Genomic DNA, 19,168 nt, shown 5'->3' on the forward strand with positions numbered 1-19,168 from the left:
TTACTATTGTAGTGGCAGGTATTGTTGCTGTAGTTGATTCTTCAGATGAATATGCAACTGTGGTTAAAATTGTAGAAAAATAATTAAAACAATTAGTCCAGTTTAGATGCTAGATGTAGACTTTTGTTTGGTAGATCTAAGAGGTCTAATTGCTTGGACTGAAATGTCATAAATTTTTGTTGATTAATGTAGATCTATCTTATTTCATAACAGATTTAACATAATTGGTGGTACTGCTGTCTTTTTCTACCTAAGCTAGATCGTAGATGTATAATCTTGTTTAAAAATAATAATCTGAATTATGAATAATTATTAATTAATTATTAATTATGATCATCTGAACATGTAATAGAATAACCATTTTATTTTTATTTACTTGTTTTATTTAACAATATTTAGATCTAATTTGCATTTTTTAAACCTTACTTTTGATTTCCTTTAGGGCTTTGACTTTCAATTTTTAGTATTATAGATCTACAGTTTAAACTTAAATTCTACATTTTGTAAATAAACGTTCAAAAAGTAAGCCTCCCCTCCAAAATTGTTATATGGACGCCAGCGAGAAAAGTCTCAAAGGTATTTGAGAGGTCCATAAATTAATTTAAAAATCATGCACGGTGTAGTTACAATTAATATGGTTATAAAATCCTGTCTGTCTGATTTTTTTCGGACTTTACTAAAAATTGGATGTATTTGATGTTTTTAATATTTTCGGTAACTAAATAAAAAAATTTTTAAAAAGCAAAAACAATTTGGTTTTCACGTGTTATTGGGGACATAAACAATGGCATCCTGCTATTGGATAGGCCGTCATAGATTTATTGTACACATTGTAAGCTAAAAATAGAAAAACTAGGTCATGGTGTTTAAATTTGTATTGTTATTTAAAAACTTGATTTGCAAAGTTTTGTAAACAAATAGTTATCGATCACTAAGTTACTGTACAGCCAATCAATATTTGTCTTACGAAAGTGAAACATCGGGTTATAACTTAGGCTTGATGAAAATAAATAGAAATGTGTAGCCTTAAACTTTAAACTGAACAAATTATTTTCAAGTTCTCTGGATTTGCAACTTTTATATTTTATAGCAATTTCAATAGGGCCTATAAAATTTCTAAATTAATTTTAGGCTTAAGTTTTTTTTTTTTACAGTCTAAATCTTAAAAGCATGTCAACAACATTATGGAAGGAATCTCGTCAACTCGCTGGTGTCCTAATAAAATAATTAATAAAAGTTAAAGTCAAAGTAAAAGTAAAAGGCCTTTAAATTTTAAATAATAAATAAAGTTTAATTAGGCCTAAGCCTTATGCCTTATAATTTATATTGCTTATGATCAATAATCCTAAGCCTAAAGTAAATATAGAATATAGACCGAATAGTTACAAATAGATCTATTTTCTAGTTCTAGAATCACTAGGAATCTTTAGTAAAAAAAAATTAAAATTTTGTGGTGTTACCTGTGCAACATTTTGTTAACATTAATTGAATGAAAAGTATGGTAGTCCAAGCAGTAACCAGATTTAATTGTTTCATATTTGAGATTCGGGCTTTTCGTCTTTTTAATGCCTGAAATGTAAGATAATGTGTCATTTAAAGCTGAATAACTCCAAAAAATCTAAACTTTTTGTCAAAATTATAACAATTAGCAGCGTAGACAGTGGGTGAATAGTAATAAGAAGCTCCCTTATTCGCCAGAAACACCCATTATAATTAAATAATAACTGTTTGTAAGCATGTCATTGTGAACACTCCCATCATTAACAAGACTGTTATTGGTAACACGGTATTGGTATTGAGGACCTTAAGTGGGCCTATTAGATTAGACCAGTGGCGTAGCTAGGTCGGGTGTCACCCGGTGCGGCACTTAATGGTGTCACCCCCCAGAGGCGTAGCGACCCTTCCCGGGGACAAGCTCCCTCAAACTTTCGAATAGCACCCCACCCCCTCAAACGTTCGATTTGTACCCCCCCCCCAATTTTTTTTTTCCATTTGCACCTCTTATAGGACTATTTTACACTCGAATTAATCACTTAATGAAGTGGAATTATTATTTTTCTCTATATATTTTACTATTTTTTGCCTTGGTGTCACCCCCCCCTAAATGGTGTCACCCGGTGCGGTCCGCAACCCCCCCCCCCCCCCCCCCGCTGCGCCTCTGGATTAGACTAGGCCTATAAGATTTAAAATTACCGTCCTAATGGACCATATTAGATCACCCTCGATATTGGCCTAAATATATTTCATTTATAAATTCTCATTTTTTGCAACGAGGCACGACACCATAAAAAACGTAATTGCAGTGACTAATAGCGTATTGACCCATCGCTGACTGCTACCAGAACTAGAGCTTCTTCCAAGCATCTCTTCGGGGGGCGAATATTCACTGACTGCTACTTTACGGTGTTGGTACTCTTTGAACTACACTTGGCTGTATTTAATATGATGGCCTACAGCCGCAGTCTGGAACACTTGGCCAATGGCACTCTGGATCAGTGGGCTTAAGGCAACATGGGCTGAGGGCAGCATGTATTAGTGGGCATAGGGCAGCATGGATTAGTGGGATAAGGGCAGCTTGGATTAGTGGGCTTAGGTCGACATGGACCAGTGCGCTTAAGGCAGCATGGAAAAGAGGGCTTTGGGCAGCATGTATTAGTGGGCTTTAGTCATCATGGACAAGGGGGCTTAGAGCATGGACAAATGGGCTTAGGGCGGCATGGACAAATGGGCTTAGGGCAGCATGGACCAATAGAGTTAAGGGAATGTCAAATAGTGGGATTATGGAATCATGAATCTGTGGCCTTCGCAAAGCAAGGACTAGTGTCTTAAGGCAAAAAGAATTAGTGGGCTTAGGGCAGCAAGTTTTAATAAATTATGTCATGAGTTCTAAAAACAAATCAATAAGCATGTGGTCGGCGTTGACGGGTCGGTGAATTACGTTAAGTTTAGGGATAAAGTGTAATGGAACAAGTGAGACAATTAAATTAATCGAAAGAGTTCAGTATTTACACTGGGTGAACGAAGGGAAGCAACTCCCCTTATCTCCATCACCATACACTGGCCAACTTCAGTAAGCTCCCGTCGGTTGTTTTACAAGGTAAATACATTGTATAAAACAAGTTTATTTATTAGCATTATAATATATTATGTAATTAAACAATATTAAAATTAGTCATGTATAAATACAGTTTTCTTATTTTTTTTAAAATACGTAACAAATACAACTGGGTGGCGAATGGGGGCTGGATCGGATTAATGGCATTTCATTTAATTTTAATGGGGAAATTAACTCTGAGATACGAGCAATTTGACAAACGAGCAATGCACGGAACAAATCGAACCCATATCTCGAGGTAGCACTGTATTTGAAGGACTGTAAAGTGTTACTGGGGTGGGGAGGGGTCGTTTAGAGCAGCTACCCACACAATCACTTACGTGTGTTGATGTTAAATAGGGGAACGGAGTGGTCGAATAGTAGAGCGTTCGACTGCTAGCGCGAAAGTTTCGAGTTCGAATCTCGATTCGGGCTATTGACTGCTGGACGTCAAGTGACACACGCTAGGGAAACAGGTGACTGGGCATAGTGCTTTAGACAATATCCTTTCATATGGCGAGGTCATTGAAACAGGTGGACTCTACTTCATCTGTCTTGTGTGTCTTGTATACGAATGGGAGAAGACGACAACGATGATGATGAAGTTGTAAAATGTGAGATATCGCCCTGCCCAATGGGTAGTCTACACGTGTTTCTAGCCTAACCGTTACGCTTCATTGCTCACACTATAAGATACGCAGGCCATTGCAGTCCAGCGGATAAGGATATTCGTAGCTCACATCTCAAACAACTTAACTAATGTTTTTTTTTTTAATTTAAATTTTGGTCTACGCTCAGATAGACTATCATGATTACATTATAATTTAAATAAATTTAAATTTGTAGAAAAATAAAAATATATACTTACTTTAAAAATACCGCTTTTTACAGATAAATCCATTTGTAAAGTTACATAGTTTTACTCCACTAGGAAATTAATCGAAGAACTAATTTAAAATTTGTGTGTTTCAAAAACAGCCTATAAATTATTTTTTTTTAAATTTAAGAAATGAATGTAATTTTAATGTATGCCAACTATTTAAAATAAAAGTATCACTGAAATAACAATTATCACTGATGTAAAAAGTAAACCATCCAAGAATCTTAGAACAGTGCCATTGTTAAATAACACGGGCGTGTAGTTTGAGCATGTGTCCGACCGTTAGCCGCATAGCCCCAGACAACAGTACGAGATTCCTGCTTGAATGGCCTCTATTATCCTAGCACCGGCTGAAGAGGGGAGGTAAACGCCGTATTTTCGGTTACTTCCCTTGTGTCGTCATGTCGCAAACCGTTCACCTTTAAGCCTGGCGGGGGGTGATCTGTAAACCGGGGCAGGACTTGGGGAGGGGTGATGGGTGGGGTATCGATTTAGAAGAAAAATGGGGGGGGGGTGTCGTTTTGATTATTTAAATTCTATAGCTTTTACAAAGCTGCATTAAAAAACAAGGGTAGAGTGTTTTAATGGTAAAAATTGGAAATTATAATTGTAACCGGCCTTCTTCAATACAGCAATTAGCTTTTTTATTTTTAAATTTACGCCTTAAATGCAATGAAAAACTTCAGCGCCGTAGCTCTAATAGCTCTGCACCTAGCAGGCAGGTATGTAGATAGGCGATCCGGGGCCGAGGTATTGCGGGGTGGCCTAACAACATATATTATGTTAATTATTTTTTGAAAACACGCCCGGAGCGGAGAAAGGGCAGCGGTGCATACAACAGCATGGTTAGTAAATACACAGGCTCTTGAAGACACATCGCAGACATATGCATACGGCCAATGAACAAGCCAGATGTGTTTTACATGTTTAAAAAAGGCTGTGAACATTTTTGTGAATATTTTTTTTACTACAAATTCATACATAAATAAATGTTTTTCTGATTCCGTATCTGATAATCTCAAGTGAATGCTTCAGTTAAAATATAGAATTGTAAAAAGGTGTTGTGTTAAATAAAAAGTTGACTAGCAAAGGTACAGATGGTAAAAGTGTGACAAAATATAATATTATGGGGGGGGGGATACAGAATGAAGATACTTTTGATAGAATTGCGATACGACTGAATGTTAATTAAAATTATAAAAAGATTATTTATGTGGAAGAATTAAAGAGTATTTTAATGAACATACGGAATGGAGAATTATTTTAAAATAATTTCTATGAATGAGGAAGTAAAGTTGTTTAAGGGAAGACACGGTTGGGTGACTACTCATGGGCGTGCCTTGAAAACCTGACACAGACAGAGCTCTGGTATGATAGTCAGAGCTTGAGGGTTGGGTGGACGAAGGGGGAACCTAGAAGAGAATCAGGCGGCATAAGACAATAGTTTTTTCAGTCTGTGACAGATATGGCTTTGGCTGTCGTCTAGCGTTGGTGGTTGGGGGGGGGGGGGGAATTCCTAGGAGATTTGTATGTGAACTTGGAAGAGATCTCAGGGTAGGCTTTAGGCAGTGGCGTCGTTAGGTCGGGTGTCACCCGGTGCGGCATTTCGTGGTGTAACCCCCCCCCCCTAAGAAACAAAGTATATATATATATATATATATATATATATATATATATATAAATATATATATATATATATATATATATATATATATATATATATATATATATATATATATATATATAAATATATATATATATATATATATATATATATATATATATATATATATATATATATATATATATATATATATATATATATATATATATATGTGTGTGTGTGTGTGTGTGTGTGTGTGTGTGTCGGCATACATAGGCCAATAATTTAAATATATGCCACATACGAGTAGACTGCAGACTTAATAGCAACGATGTTTATCTATAGTCTGTAGATTTTGCAATTTTTCGCCTTGGTGTCACCCCCGTAAATGGTGTCACCCGGTGCGGTCCGCACCCCCGCCCCGCCTTCGCTACGCCACTGGCTTTAGGTGAAGGTTTGGGGGGAAGAGTAGCTTTCCAAGAATAAATGCGATGTTAATGTCAGACTTGTTACTAGACTAAATTTCACTAGTTGTTTTATGGGGCGGGGAACTCGTTGAAGAATTATTTTTTTAACGAGGAAACCGATTATCTGTTATTAATTTAACTCTTAAAGCCATCTACATCTTTAATTAACGTTGTATTACATCTAACAAGACAGGTGGTGATACAAAATTAGAATATTAGTACATCTTAATGTAGGCCAGGGGTGGGGTAGAGGGGACTACAGCCCCAGGTGGGTCTCTGTAATACGACTGAATTACACAAGACAAGAATGTTTTCATATAAAAAATTTTGCTAGTTATTTCATTGTAAAAAAAAAACAACCTGTGAAGCACGGGTTTACAAAGCCTAATAAAAACTGCACATTTTAAATCCGGTTAACTGATTCATTATGAAGAGAAGTGTATTGTGTTGTTATATTTATTGTCGTGTTGTGATATTTATTGTCCAGTTTCATTTTAAATCGGGAACACCCGTACCAAGGACGATGGGTGCGTCCTAAGAAGGTCGCTCACATTGCACGATCGTATTTATTAACCTCCCTTTGATGACGTCTTGTGACGCCATGGCAAGCAGAAATAGGTAAAGTTGTGACGCCCAGAGACGCCAGGATCAGATGATGTAGGTAAAGTTGGGTGGCGCTCATTGTTAGAGGGTTTATCGTGGACTAACACGGGTCAAAGGTTACGTGAGATAAATGTGTTCTGGTGAAACGAAATGGAGAATTAAGTTCATTAACCCGAAGAGGTTATGTACACGTAGGAGATATTAAATTCTTAATTTAATTTTAGCTAAGCGAAGATTGTATATTGTACTACTGAAACTTGCAACGGAGGCGTAACTATCCTTTCTTGCGCCCAAGGCCCCCCCCTCCCCTCCTATTTATAAATAGTTATAAATGTTGCTGAAAAGCACGCCTTCTCCCTTTTAGAAGGTTTGAAGCTTTTTTAGGCAATAGGTAAAAAAAAGTTAAATCAGTCTTTACTTTGATTGCATATGTAATGCAGCTCAAAATGAGATTTTTGGTTGTTGTTTTTTTCTACCGCCTTAGGGTCCCGTCTATAGTTGGCACCCGGGTCCCACCCGCTTCACCTAGCTACGCCCCTGTCTTACAATGGATCCCATCCTAAGCGCCCAATAATATCTAGCGAATATCCGAGTTTACATAAGAAAAAAAGGGGTTTCTCCCAAGTCAGTTAATCAGAATAACTTAAAAACAGCTAAACATTTATTTCTCTATTTTCTATACCAGAAAGTTGTTGCTCCATAGATGAGTGATCCTAAACTAACGTTAACCCTTATTCCATCAACCCTTTAAAACATCGATACCATGGGTGATGTTTATTTACACAATACAAAGACGACCAGATATCATGAAACGGGAATGTACTCATACTTAAACAGATACGTCACTTTATGTGTTGAATACTAAAAACGTTGTTTCAGTAGTATGCATTAAAACGTGCATTAAAAGCAGTAGTATGCATTAAAACGTTGTTTCAGTAGTATGCATTAAAACGTTGTTTCAGTAGTATGCATTAAAACGTGCATTAAAAGCACATGAACTCTGCTAGGGTGCCACTCCAGATGGCCAGTCAACAATCTTGTATTGTACGTTTGGCGGCAGTATACCAGTAAACAATCCTCTATTGTTCATTTGTTGCCATTATTCCACAGTTTATGGCCTGTCAATGACATGCTGTCGTCTATAATGGTATAAACCGTATGCTCAGAAGTGGGCAATAACTTTATACTACTACTATAACTCTTATTTTTTAAACACATCTCTTGACATTTTTCATTGTGAGTCTTTTTAAAATAAAAGTTATGTCTTTATTTGTTGTACCAAGAAGAACAGTTCAAAATTCAAGAGCTCCTAGAATAACTCATAGATCATTGATTTACAAACTGAGAGGAGTGGCTCAAGGGGAAAGTGCAAATTAGGAGGCTTATATCGAGTCGCCAAAGTGCATATATATATATATATATATATATATATATATATATATATATATATGTACTCGATTTATATATATATATATATATATATATATATATATATATATATATATATATATATATAACCTTGATCTCCAGACACTACCAACTTGATCTTTATACACAACCAACTTGATCTTCAAGACACTACCAACTTGATCTTGAAGCACTACCAACTTGATCTTGAAACATTACCAACTTGATCTTGAAACACTACCAACTTGATGTTAAGACATCACCAATTTGATGTTTAAGACACCACCGACTTGTCCTTGAGACAGTATGAATCACTTACCAATCGCCCATTACCAATGTAACTTTTTCACGTAGCCCATTATATGTGAACCAGTTGCAAATATGGCCATACAGCATTCAATAAAACACATTCACCCCAGTCACATCGCTCTAAACATCCGGCTGTTTCAACCCAGACTTCACACAAGACTGATTTTTTTCAAACATCTTTCACCGCAAATTCCGTTAGATCATTAATTTTTTTGTTGAGATTTTTAGCACCAGCGCATGACTGACACGTGATACAAAGATTGCATTGAGGTCACGGCTAATAAAAAAAGAACGACATAGGGGCTGTTGCAGAGCTCAGTGGAAGATCATTTATATATATATTGTACTGAATAGGGATGTCTAATAACTCGATTTTTCATAATATATTTATATATATAATACATATATAATTTATTCACATACACACACACAAACACACACACACACATATATATATATATATATATATATATATATATATATATATATATATATATATATATATATATATATACATATATATATATATCCTAATATATAAAAGCCCATGTGCGCACTTCTCTCTCTCTCTCTCTCTCTCTCTCTCTCTCTCTCTCTCTCTGCCTGTCCGCAAAATATTTTCGCCGGATATCACGTCAGAATCTTCAGCGATATATGGAGAACATGCTACGGACTTTTGTTGAAAATAATATGGTAGATGTTTTAAATGTATTACCACAATTTTATTTAAAGAAGAAAAATAAAAAATAAAGGCGTATTCGAATGTAGAAAAACAGTTTTAATTATTCAACAGGAAAAGCGTTTATAGGTGTGAAAAAGAATGCATAAAACAGTGACGTCACTAATGTTTATACATTAACTAATGACGTCATCTGCCGTGTTTAGAATAAAAAGAAATGAACTATTTCATTCAAATATTATTTAGATCTACGTACGCTATAAAATTTATACAATACAATTTTGCTCGGGCTAAACTTTAAAAAAAAAATTCTATTAGGATTCTAGATCTAGAGATTCTAGATCATCTAGATCTAGAGATTCTAGATCTAGATCTAGATGATCTAGATCTACGGAAAAACTAGACTTACACAGATGTAGACCCTACCTAGATCTAGAATCTATTCAAATAATACATTTCTATACTAAAGTATTTCAGGCCTTAATTACTTTATTGAAATCTTTGTTTATCTATACAATTTGCTAATCTCTATAATATATAAAGCAAAGTTGTCGGGTGCCCGATAGTGCACTTCCCGGCGCCGCAGACGCTGCAAATTTGGCAGGACAGAATACGGGGGCCGGTTGGCCGAAAAGTCTACGATGAGGGAGTCAAAACTGACCTCGACTTACCGGCGCCTTATATGAGCTATAAATCGAAAAAAAAATATCCACGTAGGAACCTCTTCATAACTCCTGAGGTCGTAGACCGACCCTCGGGCGAATTAATTAAGCATTCAAATTCTCAATGTTTTCGAAAGCCTAAGCGAAGCTGGGCAGCATACCTAGTATATATATATATATATATATATATATATATATATATATATATATATATATATATATATATATATATATATATATATATATATATATATATATATATATATATATATATATATATAGTATTAACAACCCACGTTTTGTTGAATATTTATGAAGTTATGTATGTTAGATTCCGTAGACACGCCTAGGGGTGACTGGATCTACCAGGAAAAATCCCAGTGCCCCCCCCCACCCCCCACCCCCGGGAAAATATCCAGAAACGGTCTATTGATGATTTAATTATTTTTTAAAGATTTTATTGGTATTTCATCATTTCAACATTTCTATTCCCTATTACCAAGGCGTAAATTCAGGCGTAAAAATTGGGTAGAAAAGAAATGCTCGATGAAAATTTTAATCTGGTGTCGGGGTCGTTTTTTAAATTTCCCGGGCCTCTTTGATGTAAATAGTCCAACCCTGCTCAAATCTAAATTCTGCTAATGTTCCTTTAACCAGTTTTTTATGTTTATAAATAAATTATGCAGTGTAGGGTGTGTACCTTAAGTTAAAATTTACCGTAGTTTAGTAATAAGACTATTTTTTAAGAAAAATATTAACGACAGTTCACAGGTGAAAACTTGGCAGTGAAAACAGTTTTAGTACAGGTAAGAAACAATAGCTCTGACGTCATGGAGAGGTTGTGTCGGCGTGACCTCACAGGGCGTGCTGGCCTCGCCTTGGCTAAGGTCAAGGTCACCCTCGCCCCTCTCGTACAGAAATTATGAGTTTTGTCTTGTCTCGTGGTGTCATGGTGTCAGTTGTGACTCGCGGTATAGTAGTGTCAGTTATATCTCGACAAATCAATCATGATTTATAGGGTCCTTAATTAAAGGCCTGGTGTTTCATGTAGTAACGAGTCGTTATTTTAATTTGAATGTTTGTGCTACAAAACTAACAATACATCATGTGCTACAAATCTAACAATATATCATGTGCTACAATTACAAATCTAAGAATATATCATGTGCTACAAATCTAACAATACATCATGTGCTACAAATCTAACAATACATCCTGTGCTAGCTCCTTATTACAATTTGTACATCGATGTCAAACAAGCTCAAATACCATTGGTCTATTTTATAAACTAGTCTTCAAGTTCAGACGAGTTATAATATATTGCATTCATCTATTTTACAGACTAGACGAAGGTCAAGCAGCTTAATATAACATTGGTCTATTTTACACACTAGACCGAAGTCAAGCAGCTTAATATAACATTGGTCTATTTTACCGACTAGACCACAACTTTATCCAGTCTCCGTAAATCTAGACAACTAAACAACCAATTATGACATTTTTCATTCAAAATTTTCTGTTTTATAAGTTGTGATTATTGCTTAACGGACTTTGTTGAGAAAACGCAAAATGTCAAACGCTCAAAACTAAACATGCCTTTCTTATCAATGACAATGCCAGTACAATGAATAGGGGGTGGGAGGTGTCAACAGGTAAACACATACATTAGCCTTACAGGTAGAATCTGGTGGTGATACCACGACAGCATTATCAAGTGTTAATGGGGTATACTTGATCAAGCGAGACACAGTTCTAAGGTGGCAGATTTTCTCTCGACTCAACGGTTTTGATTGAGATGATCTGAAAGCGTTTGGCTAGGGTTGCTATTAGTTTTAACTCATAGAATTATACGCATTTTTATATTAAATATTATAAACTAGGTTATAGTTATATCTAAGGGTTGTTTGAATTTGTGGGTGGGGGTGATGTGATGGTGTGGTTGCCTAGGGTAGGGGACACGTGGAAGTCACGTGACGAAGGCGCCTGAGTTGTCAAGATTGACCAGGCCTCCTACGAAAAACGGACCTGTGACTTTTTTTTAAATTTATAATTATCGACTACATTAACTAGTGTGACTTCACTGTGCCAGTTAAAAATAGGCCTGCTCTTGAAATAAAGTAACCTTGTTATTCTAGCCTAGAAAAATTTACCATCTTACATTTTCACAAGATACGATCAGCTAGCTTTTAACCTCTAATCGAAAATATACCATCTTTCATCTGAACAAGATTTGTCATTTAGATAACCCCTGACATAAATTTGCCAGCTTTCAGCTTGGAATATCCGGTATTCTAGTTATAACACCCAGTACGCCTATTATCATTTGTACCTGTTCATCATCTTCTCATAGAAATGAAGCGGCGACGAATGAATTCCTTTTATGTTCAAAATGACGCGAGTCTTGGAGCCGGGGTTACTGTATAGAAACTTGCAACCAGTGTAAAAAGCTGAACGGTTGAGTTATCAAGCAAATGGGTTGCACCGTTTTCAAGCGGCGGTGGTTGGGCTGTTCTTAGGGGAGGAACAGTTGTGGTATTGTTTGAGGTTATGCTTTGTTGTTGTTACGGGTCAGTTGTAGGTTAGTTTAGAATAGGTTAGAATAGTCTAGACCTAGGGGAGAGTGCCTGTGTGAGTGGAGTTCACCTTACTGTGTAGTTACCCTTGTGTGTTTATGTCTTGTAATCCCAAGGTCGAATGCGGGTATAAAAGGGGGAGTGAACGATTGTGGGGGGCAGTCAGCGGGTTAGTAGCGGTTAGGACGAGGGCTGTTATGGTACGCTTGAATGCATTGAGACAAATAAAAGGAGTGAAATTATACACGAAGCGTTGTTATTGATTTGAAATGAACCCAGAACGTAACAACTGGTGGCCAGTATGAATCAAGTAGAAGCATAAACGTGATGCTGTCCTGTCGTTTGCCTGATGCTGTCCTGATGTTTGCCTGATGCTGTCCTGTCGTTTGCCTGATGCTGTCCTGTCGTTTGCCTGATGCTGTCCTGTCGTTTGCCTGATGCTGTCCTGATGTTTGCCGGTTGCTGTCCTGATGTTTGCCGGTTGCTGTCCTGATGTTTGCTGGTTGCTGTCCTGATGTTTGCCGGTTGCTGTCCTGATGTTTGCCGGTTGCTGTCCTGACGTTTTCCGGTTGCTGTCCTGATGCTTGCCAGTTGCTGTCCTGATGTTTGCCGGTTGCTGTCCTGATGTTTGCCGGTTGCTGTCCTGACGTTTGCCGGTTGCTGTCCTGACGTTTGCCGGTTGCTGTCCTGACGTTTGCCGGTTGCTGTCCTGACGTTTGCCGGTTGCTGTCCTGACGTTTGCCGGTTGCTGTCCTGACGTTTGCCGGTTGCTGTCCTGACGTTTGCCGGTTGCTGTCCTGACGTTTGCCGGTTGCTGTCCTGACGTTTGCCGGTTGCTGTCCTGACGTTTGCCGGTTGCTGTCCTGACGTTTGCCGGTTGCTGTCCTGGTGTTTGCCGGTTGCTGTCCTGACGTTTGTTGGATGCTGTGGGGATGCCGTTAGCCCGACGCTATAGCTGTTTGACAGAGTATGTAACAACATCGACTGTGAGTTGCAAATTTTTGTGATGTAGAATGGTTGAGATATGAGTAGGAGTCATAAACCAGTGTAGCCATAGAGCGCACAGGGTAGACTCAAATTTTTGTGATGTAGAATGGTTGAGATATGAGTAGGAGTCGTAAACCAGTGTAGCCATAGAGCGCACAGGGTAGACTCAAATTTTTGTGATGTAGAATGGTTGAGATATGAGTAGGAGTCGTAAACCAGTGTAGCCATAGAGCGCAGGTTGACTCAAATTTTTTGTGATGTAGAATGGTTGAGATATGAGTAGGAGTCATAAACCAGTGTAGCCATAGAGCGCAGGTTGACTCAAATTTTTTGTGATGTAGAATGGTTGAGATATAGGTAGGAGTCGTAAACCAGTGTAGCCATAGAGCGCACAGGGTAGACTCAAATTTTTGTGATGTAGAATGGTTGAGATATAGGTAGGAGTCGTAAACCAGTGTAGCCATAGAGCGCACAGGGTAGACTCAAATTTTTGTGATGTAGAATGGTTGAGATATGAGTAGGAGTCGTAAACCAGTGTAGCCATAGAGCGCAGGTTGACTCAAATTTTTTGTGATGTAGAATGGTTGAGATATGAGTAGGAGTCATAAACCAGTGTAGCCAGAGAGCGCACAGGGTAGACTCAAAAAAATTGTGGTCTGGAAAGTTCTTAGATTCGGTACGATGCAACTGGGTGTGTATGATTTTTTTTTTTTTTTTGTTAGTTACACGGATGATTTGTGCTAGCTCGAAATTGTAGCAGTTCTGTATGTTGTCATTATGTATTTCATTGTATATACAATCTGTCATATACATTCTTCGGAATGTATATTTTTAACTTGTCTACTAGTGTATGTGTATGAAAGGCTTTGTGTTTTTTATTTAGCTAGGATTTGTTAGTCAGTATTTGTAGTTATTACTACAAATACTTAGGTGGGGGGTAGTGTTACGGGTCAGTTGTAGGTTAGTTTAGAATAGGTTAGAATAGTCTAGACCTAGGGGAGAGTGCCTGTGTGAGTGGAGTTCACCTTACTGTGTAGTTACCCTTGTGTGTTTATGTCTTGTAATCCCAAGGTCGAATGCGGGTATAAAAGGGGGAGTGAACGATTGTGGGGGGCAGTCAGCGGGTTAGTAGCGGTTAGGACGAGGGCTGTTATGGTACGCTTGAATGCATTGAGACAAATAAAAGGAGTGAAATTATACACGAAGCGTTGTTATTGATTTGAAATGAACCCAGAACGTAACAGTTGTGGGGCGTAGACCTGAATGAGGAAGTTGGGTTTTTTGGGAGGTGTAACACGACAGTTTGGTAAGATGTAATGAGAGTTTGGTACGAGGTAACGCGAGAGTTTGGTAATAAGTAATCGGGAGTTTGTTGATATCAACAGTGGCCACAGTGGCCATATATTCTATAGAGGCAACAAACTAGAGGCCATTTAGGGCAGATATTCTAAAAGTGATAAAGGCCATATTGGTAATAAAGACAAGACATTATATTGGCCAAATTGTACACACATAGAGGCCATCCATTAGAGAGGACATAGGCCATCCATTAGAGAGGACATAGAGGCCATCCATTAGAGAGGAGAGGCCACCCATTAGAGAGGACATAGAGGCCATCCATTAGAGAGGAGAGGCCACCCATTAGAGAGGACATAGAGGCCACCCATTAGAGAGGACATAGAAGCAATCCATTAGAGAGGACATAGAGGCCACCCATTACAGAGGACATAGAGGCCACCCATTAGAGAGGACATAGTGGCCACCCATTAGAGAGGACATAGAGACCACCCATTAGAGAGGACATAGTGGCCCACCCAATACCATCCAAGAAGGGAATAGAAATTGTTAATCCCCAAAACCTAAACATTAACGTGTAAACATCGCAATGGTTTTTGATTTTTAAATTCCGATTTCTTTTTATTTACAAGACAAGACAAACAAACAAGAAGCGGAACAGCCCTTTACTACACTTTAATAAGTCCTTTGTTGATTTAAACGCCTCTTCCTTGTCGAGAAATTCTAACCAAATAAACCCCACTGTTCTTATCGCTACCCCCCTGCTATGTTAAATTTAAATTCTACCTAAATATGTTGTAAGCTGTCTCGTGATTTACGTCTTTTTTAGAGAGAAAAACAACATGAGCGAACTCCCACAACCACCGCGTGGATCCTCTTCGATCCAGTTTTGAATACTGGGTACAACAAGGAACCCACCACCTTATATAGGGTCTAAATATAGTGCACAAAACGTTAGCGACGTCACAAGAAGAAAAAAAAAGATTTTTTTAAATACAATGGCACGAATAGAATACTCCGCGATTGGCATTCTTTACACTGGGCAGACAGTCAAAAACGGTTCTAGTTTTTTTGGACCCGGAACCGCCACTTGTACTTCGCCAGAGGTCGTGGGTTTATTGTTGGTTGAGGTCCGTAAGTTTTGAAACGATTCGACATTTGAAACATCTGTGAAACGATCGGTAGTAAATTAACATAGGGTAGTTGAAAGAACATGTCACTCAGCGTGTAATATACGAGAAACATGTATATATTTGTGTTGGTGTTGAATGAGCAGCTACTGTTGTTTTGTTGATATTGAAAAGAAATCCACATAGAAAAGGAGTACTTTTAAAAATAGCAACAGAAAGTGTCAAAATAATGTTGCACACGTATTACTACACTCATTATGTCCCTCGCCGATTGAAAATAAGGTGGCCTGGTAAAGTTTGCAACAACAATCTATGAGGGGAGGGTGGGGGTGTGATGGACTAAAACCTACTGGAAAAGTAATACAGACCCGTAAAAAGGGATTGATTGATTGGACACATGGCGTAAACAAACAAACAAACAAACAAACAAACCATCAACATCAGACAGACATTATATTGGAATCCTCAAGGAGAGAGAAAAGTAGGTAGGCCAAATCAAAGAAGGCCAAAACAAACAAAGGTAGGCCAAAACAAATATAGGCAGGCCAAAATATATGTATATGAGGCGGGTTATGTGATGGTGTTTTTTTTTTCTTGAACTTCTGTTTATCATAAAATGTCAATACAGTGAAGTACCAGTAATGCAGCTGGAACCTGCTCCAGCGTGTATATCTAGAAGTGCTAGAACAATTTGTTTGATTCTTCAAAAAGGAAATTTATTTTCTTTATCTTTTTCATTTACTACATTAATATAACGAGCCATTATAATTTACACATGATTTATATAAAAAGGTTCCAAAATCCAATTTTTAAATATTTAAATAACGAGACAGTATCTACACACGAACAATGCTAGCAAGATTAATTCAAATCTGATAAATGAATCAATTTTTTTCTATGTTAATCCTGGTTTTATGGTTTCAATCAGCAGACGACAGACAGGTCAAGGCACTGGCTAATCCTGCGGATCTCTGTTGCTCTGATACATATGACGCTATCTACTTGCTGTAAACCTGGGACTATTGTGCTTTAAGAATTGTCTGGGAAATCAGACGAGATATTGATTTTTTAAAATGTTTTTTTATTTTTTAAAAACATGTTATCATTTTCTTAAAGCGTATTTCTGTTGTTGAGAGAAAGAATTAATTAAAAACCTGCCGTAGCATATAAACAGCCTTTAAGATTTGACTGCTTAAGTGGTAGGTGGTTAGGTGCTAGGTGGACTAGGGTTTGTGTGGATTATGGGCTGAGTAAGGTTAGGGTACTTGGGCTTTGCTGGATAGGGACTGGGTTATTTCCTAGCCATTCAATGGCATTCAAGCCTATTGGATGAATTGGAAAGAATAACAATTATTTGTTATTATAGAGGGAGAATTTTAAACTGGATGAACCTTCCTGATTCTTCCTTACAAAATAATTAAAATGTATGAACATAAATTTACATTAGTTGAAACTTGCAAGGTTTTCTAATTCTATAATAAATTAAAACAAGTCAGGCATTCTATGTAAACTATCTATTTCACTTTTTAAACCCTTAATCTCCAACCCCAAAGTCCGTCGTTGGGGGCTTCATTTCTACTCAAATCGTCACGTTCCTCAACATTCATTCAATGATAACAGCAGTACTGTAATCTCATGCTAGATTAAATTTATTAAATGTTAACGAATTCTCAATACAGAGTTACCGTTCATTGTGAAGGGTGACCTCCCTTGTCGATTAATGCCCCTGATTTTATAGGCGTGAACACGAATGTGCACAAAAGCCATTCATACGACCGGTGATCAGGTTTAAATGGGTTAAAGAAATAACGGCGTCTATATCAATTGACTTGTTAAAATATTCTATCAATCGATAATTGGCATTAAAAGGATCCTTGAAACGGCAGCGTGAACTTCTAAAATTTAAATACACAGACGCACAAAAATGTTAGGAAAATTTATGTTTATATATATATATATATAATTATATATATATACATATATATATAATTATATATATATATATATATATATATATATATATATATATATATATATATATATATATATATATATATATATACATATATATATATATATATATATATATATATATATATATATATATATATATATATATATATATATATATATATATATATATATATACATATATATATATACATATATATATATATACATATATATATATATATATACATATATATACATATATATATATACATATAACTATATATATATATATATATATATATATATATATATATATATATATATATATATATATATATATATATATATATATATATATATATATATATACATATATATATATATATACATATATATATATACATATATATACATATATATATACATATAACTATATATATATATATATATATATATATATATTATATATATATATATATACATATATACATATATATATATATATATATATATATATATATATATATATATATATATATATATATATATATATATATATATGCCCATACGTAGGCTACATACGTATAGAGAACATTTAATCATGCGTGACATACATGTAGACGGCGTGAAATATTCCTAAATCAAAATCTGCTAACTTGCAGATTGTTCTTGAGCTGAACAAAGACTATGACATTAAAACCAGCAAGAAAAGCCGGCAGAACTCAGACAAAGAGCCATAAGGCGCGTACCATATTGACTCGGTAGTCACTTCTCCAGAATACGTCATACAGTATTTTTGTTTAATTTATCATTCATTTTAATACAACATAATAAATAAGATACTTATCATTCCATCTTTCTAAATTAGTGGTTCCCAACCTTTTTCGAGTGGCGACCCCCTTTTATAAAAATTAAGTGACCCGCGACCCCCATAGAATTAAAAAGCCGAAATTAGTATGGAAATTAATAAACACTAAAATAAAATTTTCTAGTAGACTTTCAATATGAACTACTCTTGATAACTGTTTTAATACCATGAGTAAAATTGCATACTATTCACTAAACATTCGTGGTAAAAAAATTTTAAAGCATTTTTTTGTTAACGAAAATCTATCATCGAAAAGTTAATCAATTTTACGATTGGGTATGAATGGTAAATACTACACCAAAATTGAGTGTGCAGTTTTTTATCTTACGCGTAATCATTCTACAAATCAAAGAATTCATCTTGTAATTCATCGGGAATGCGGGCAACATCGAGGGAAGAAGAGAATGGATAATGCGTCAATGCAGATTCTTTTATTTTCAGCTCAGAGAAATAGCGCTGCAGTTCGTTTTCACTTGATTCAAGATGCCCAGAAATTTCTTCTTTCAAAATTTTAATTATCTCACAATTAGATTCATCTACCACACTGCAGAGTTTCTCAATTTTACAATATTTCCAAGATTTATTTTCTTCGCCGATTTTGCAGCTTTGATAAAAATGCCCCGAGATAATCATGGAAAGTGATAATATTCGTACATT

The 19,168-nt window shown here is 36.1% G+C and overlaps 1 protein-coding gene across 1 annotated transcript in view; it reads right to left on the bottom strand.

The window, feature by feature from the left end:
• Positions 1–1,172, bottom strand: part of LOC131948455 (mucin-2) — a 44,052-nt gene extending 42,880 nt beyond the window's left edge. The window contains exon 1 of the mRNA XM_059310064.1: positions 1,153–1,172. Coding sequence (XP_059166047.1) covers positions 1,153–1,172 — 20 coding nt within the window. The remainder of the gene's footprint in view (positions 1–1,152) is intronic.
• Between the last annotated feature and the right edge of the window lie 17,996 nt (positions 1,173–19,168).

This window comes from Physella acuta, unplaced genomic scaffold, assembly GCF_028476545.2.
Source record: "Physella acuta isolate Inbredline_101_S28 unplaced genomic scaffold, ASM2847654v3 ptg000647l, whole genome shotgun sequence".
In the NCBI taxonomy this organism is placed as follows: domain Eukaryota; kingdom Metazoa; phylum Mollusca; class Gastropoda; family Physidae; genus Physella; species Physella acuta.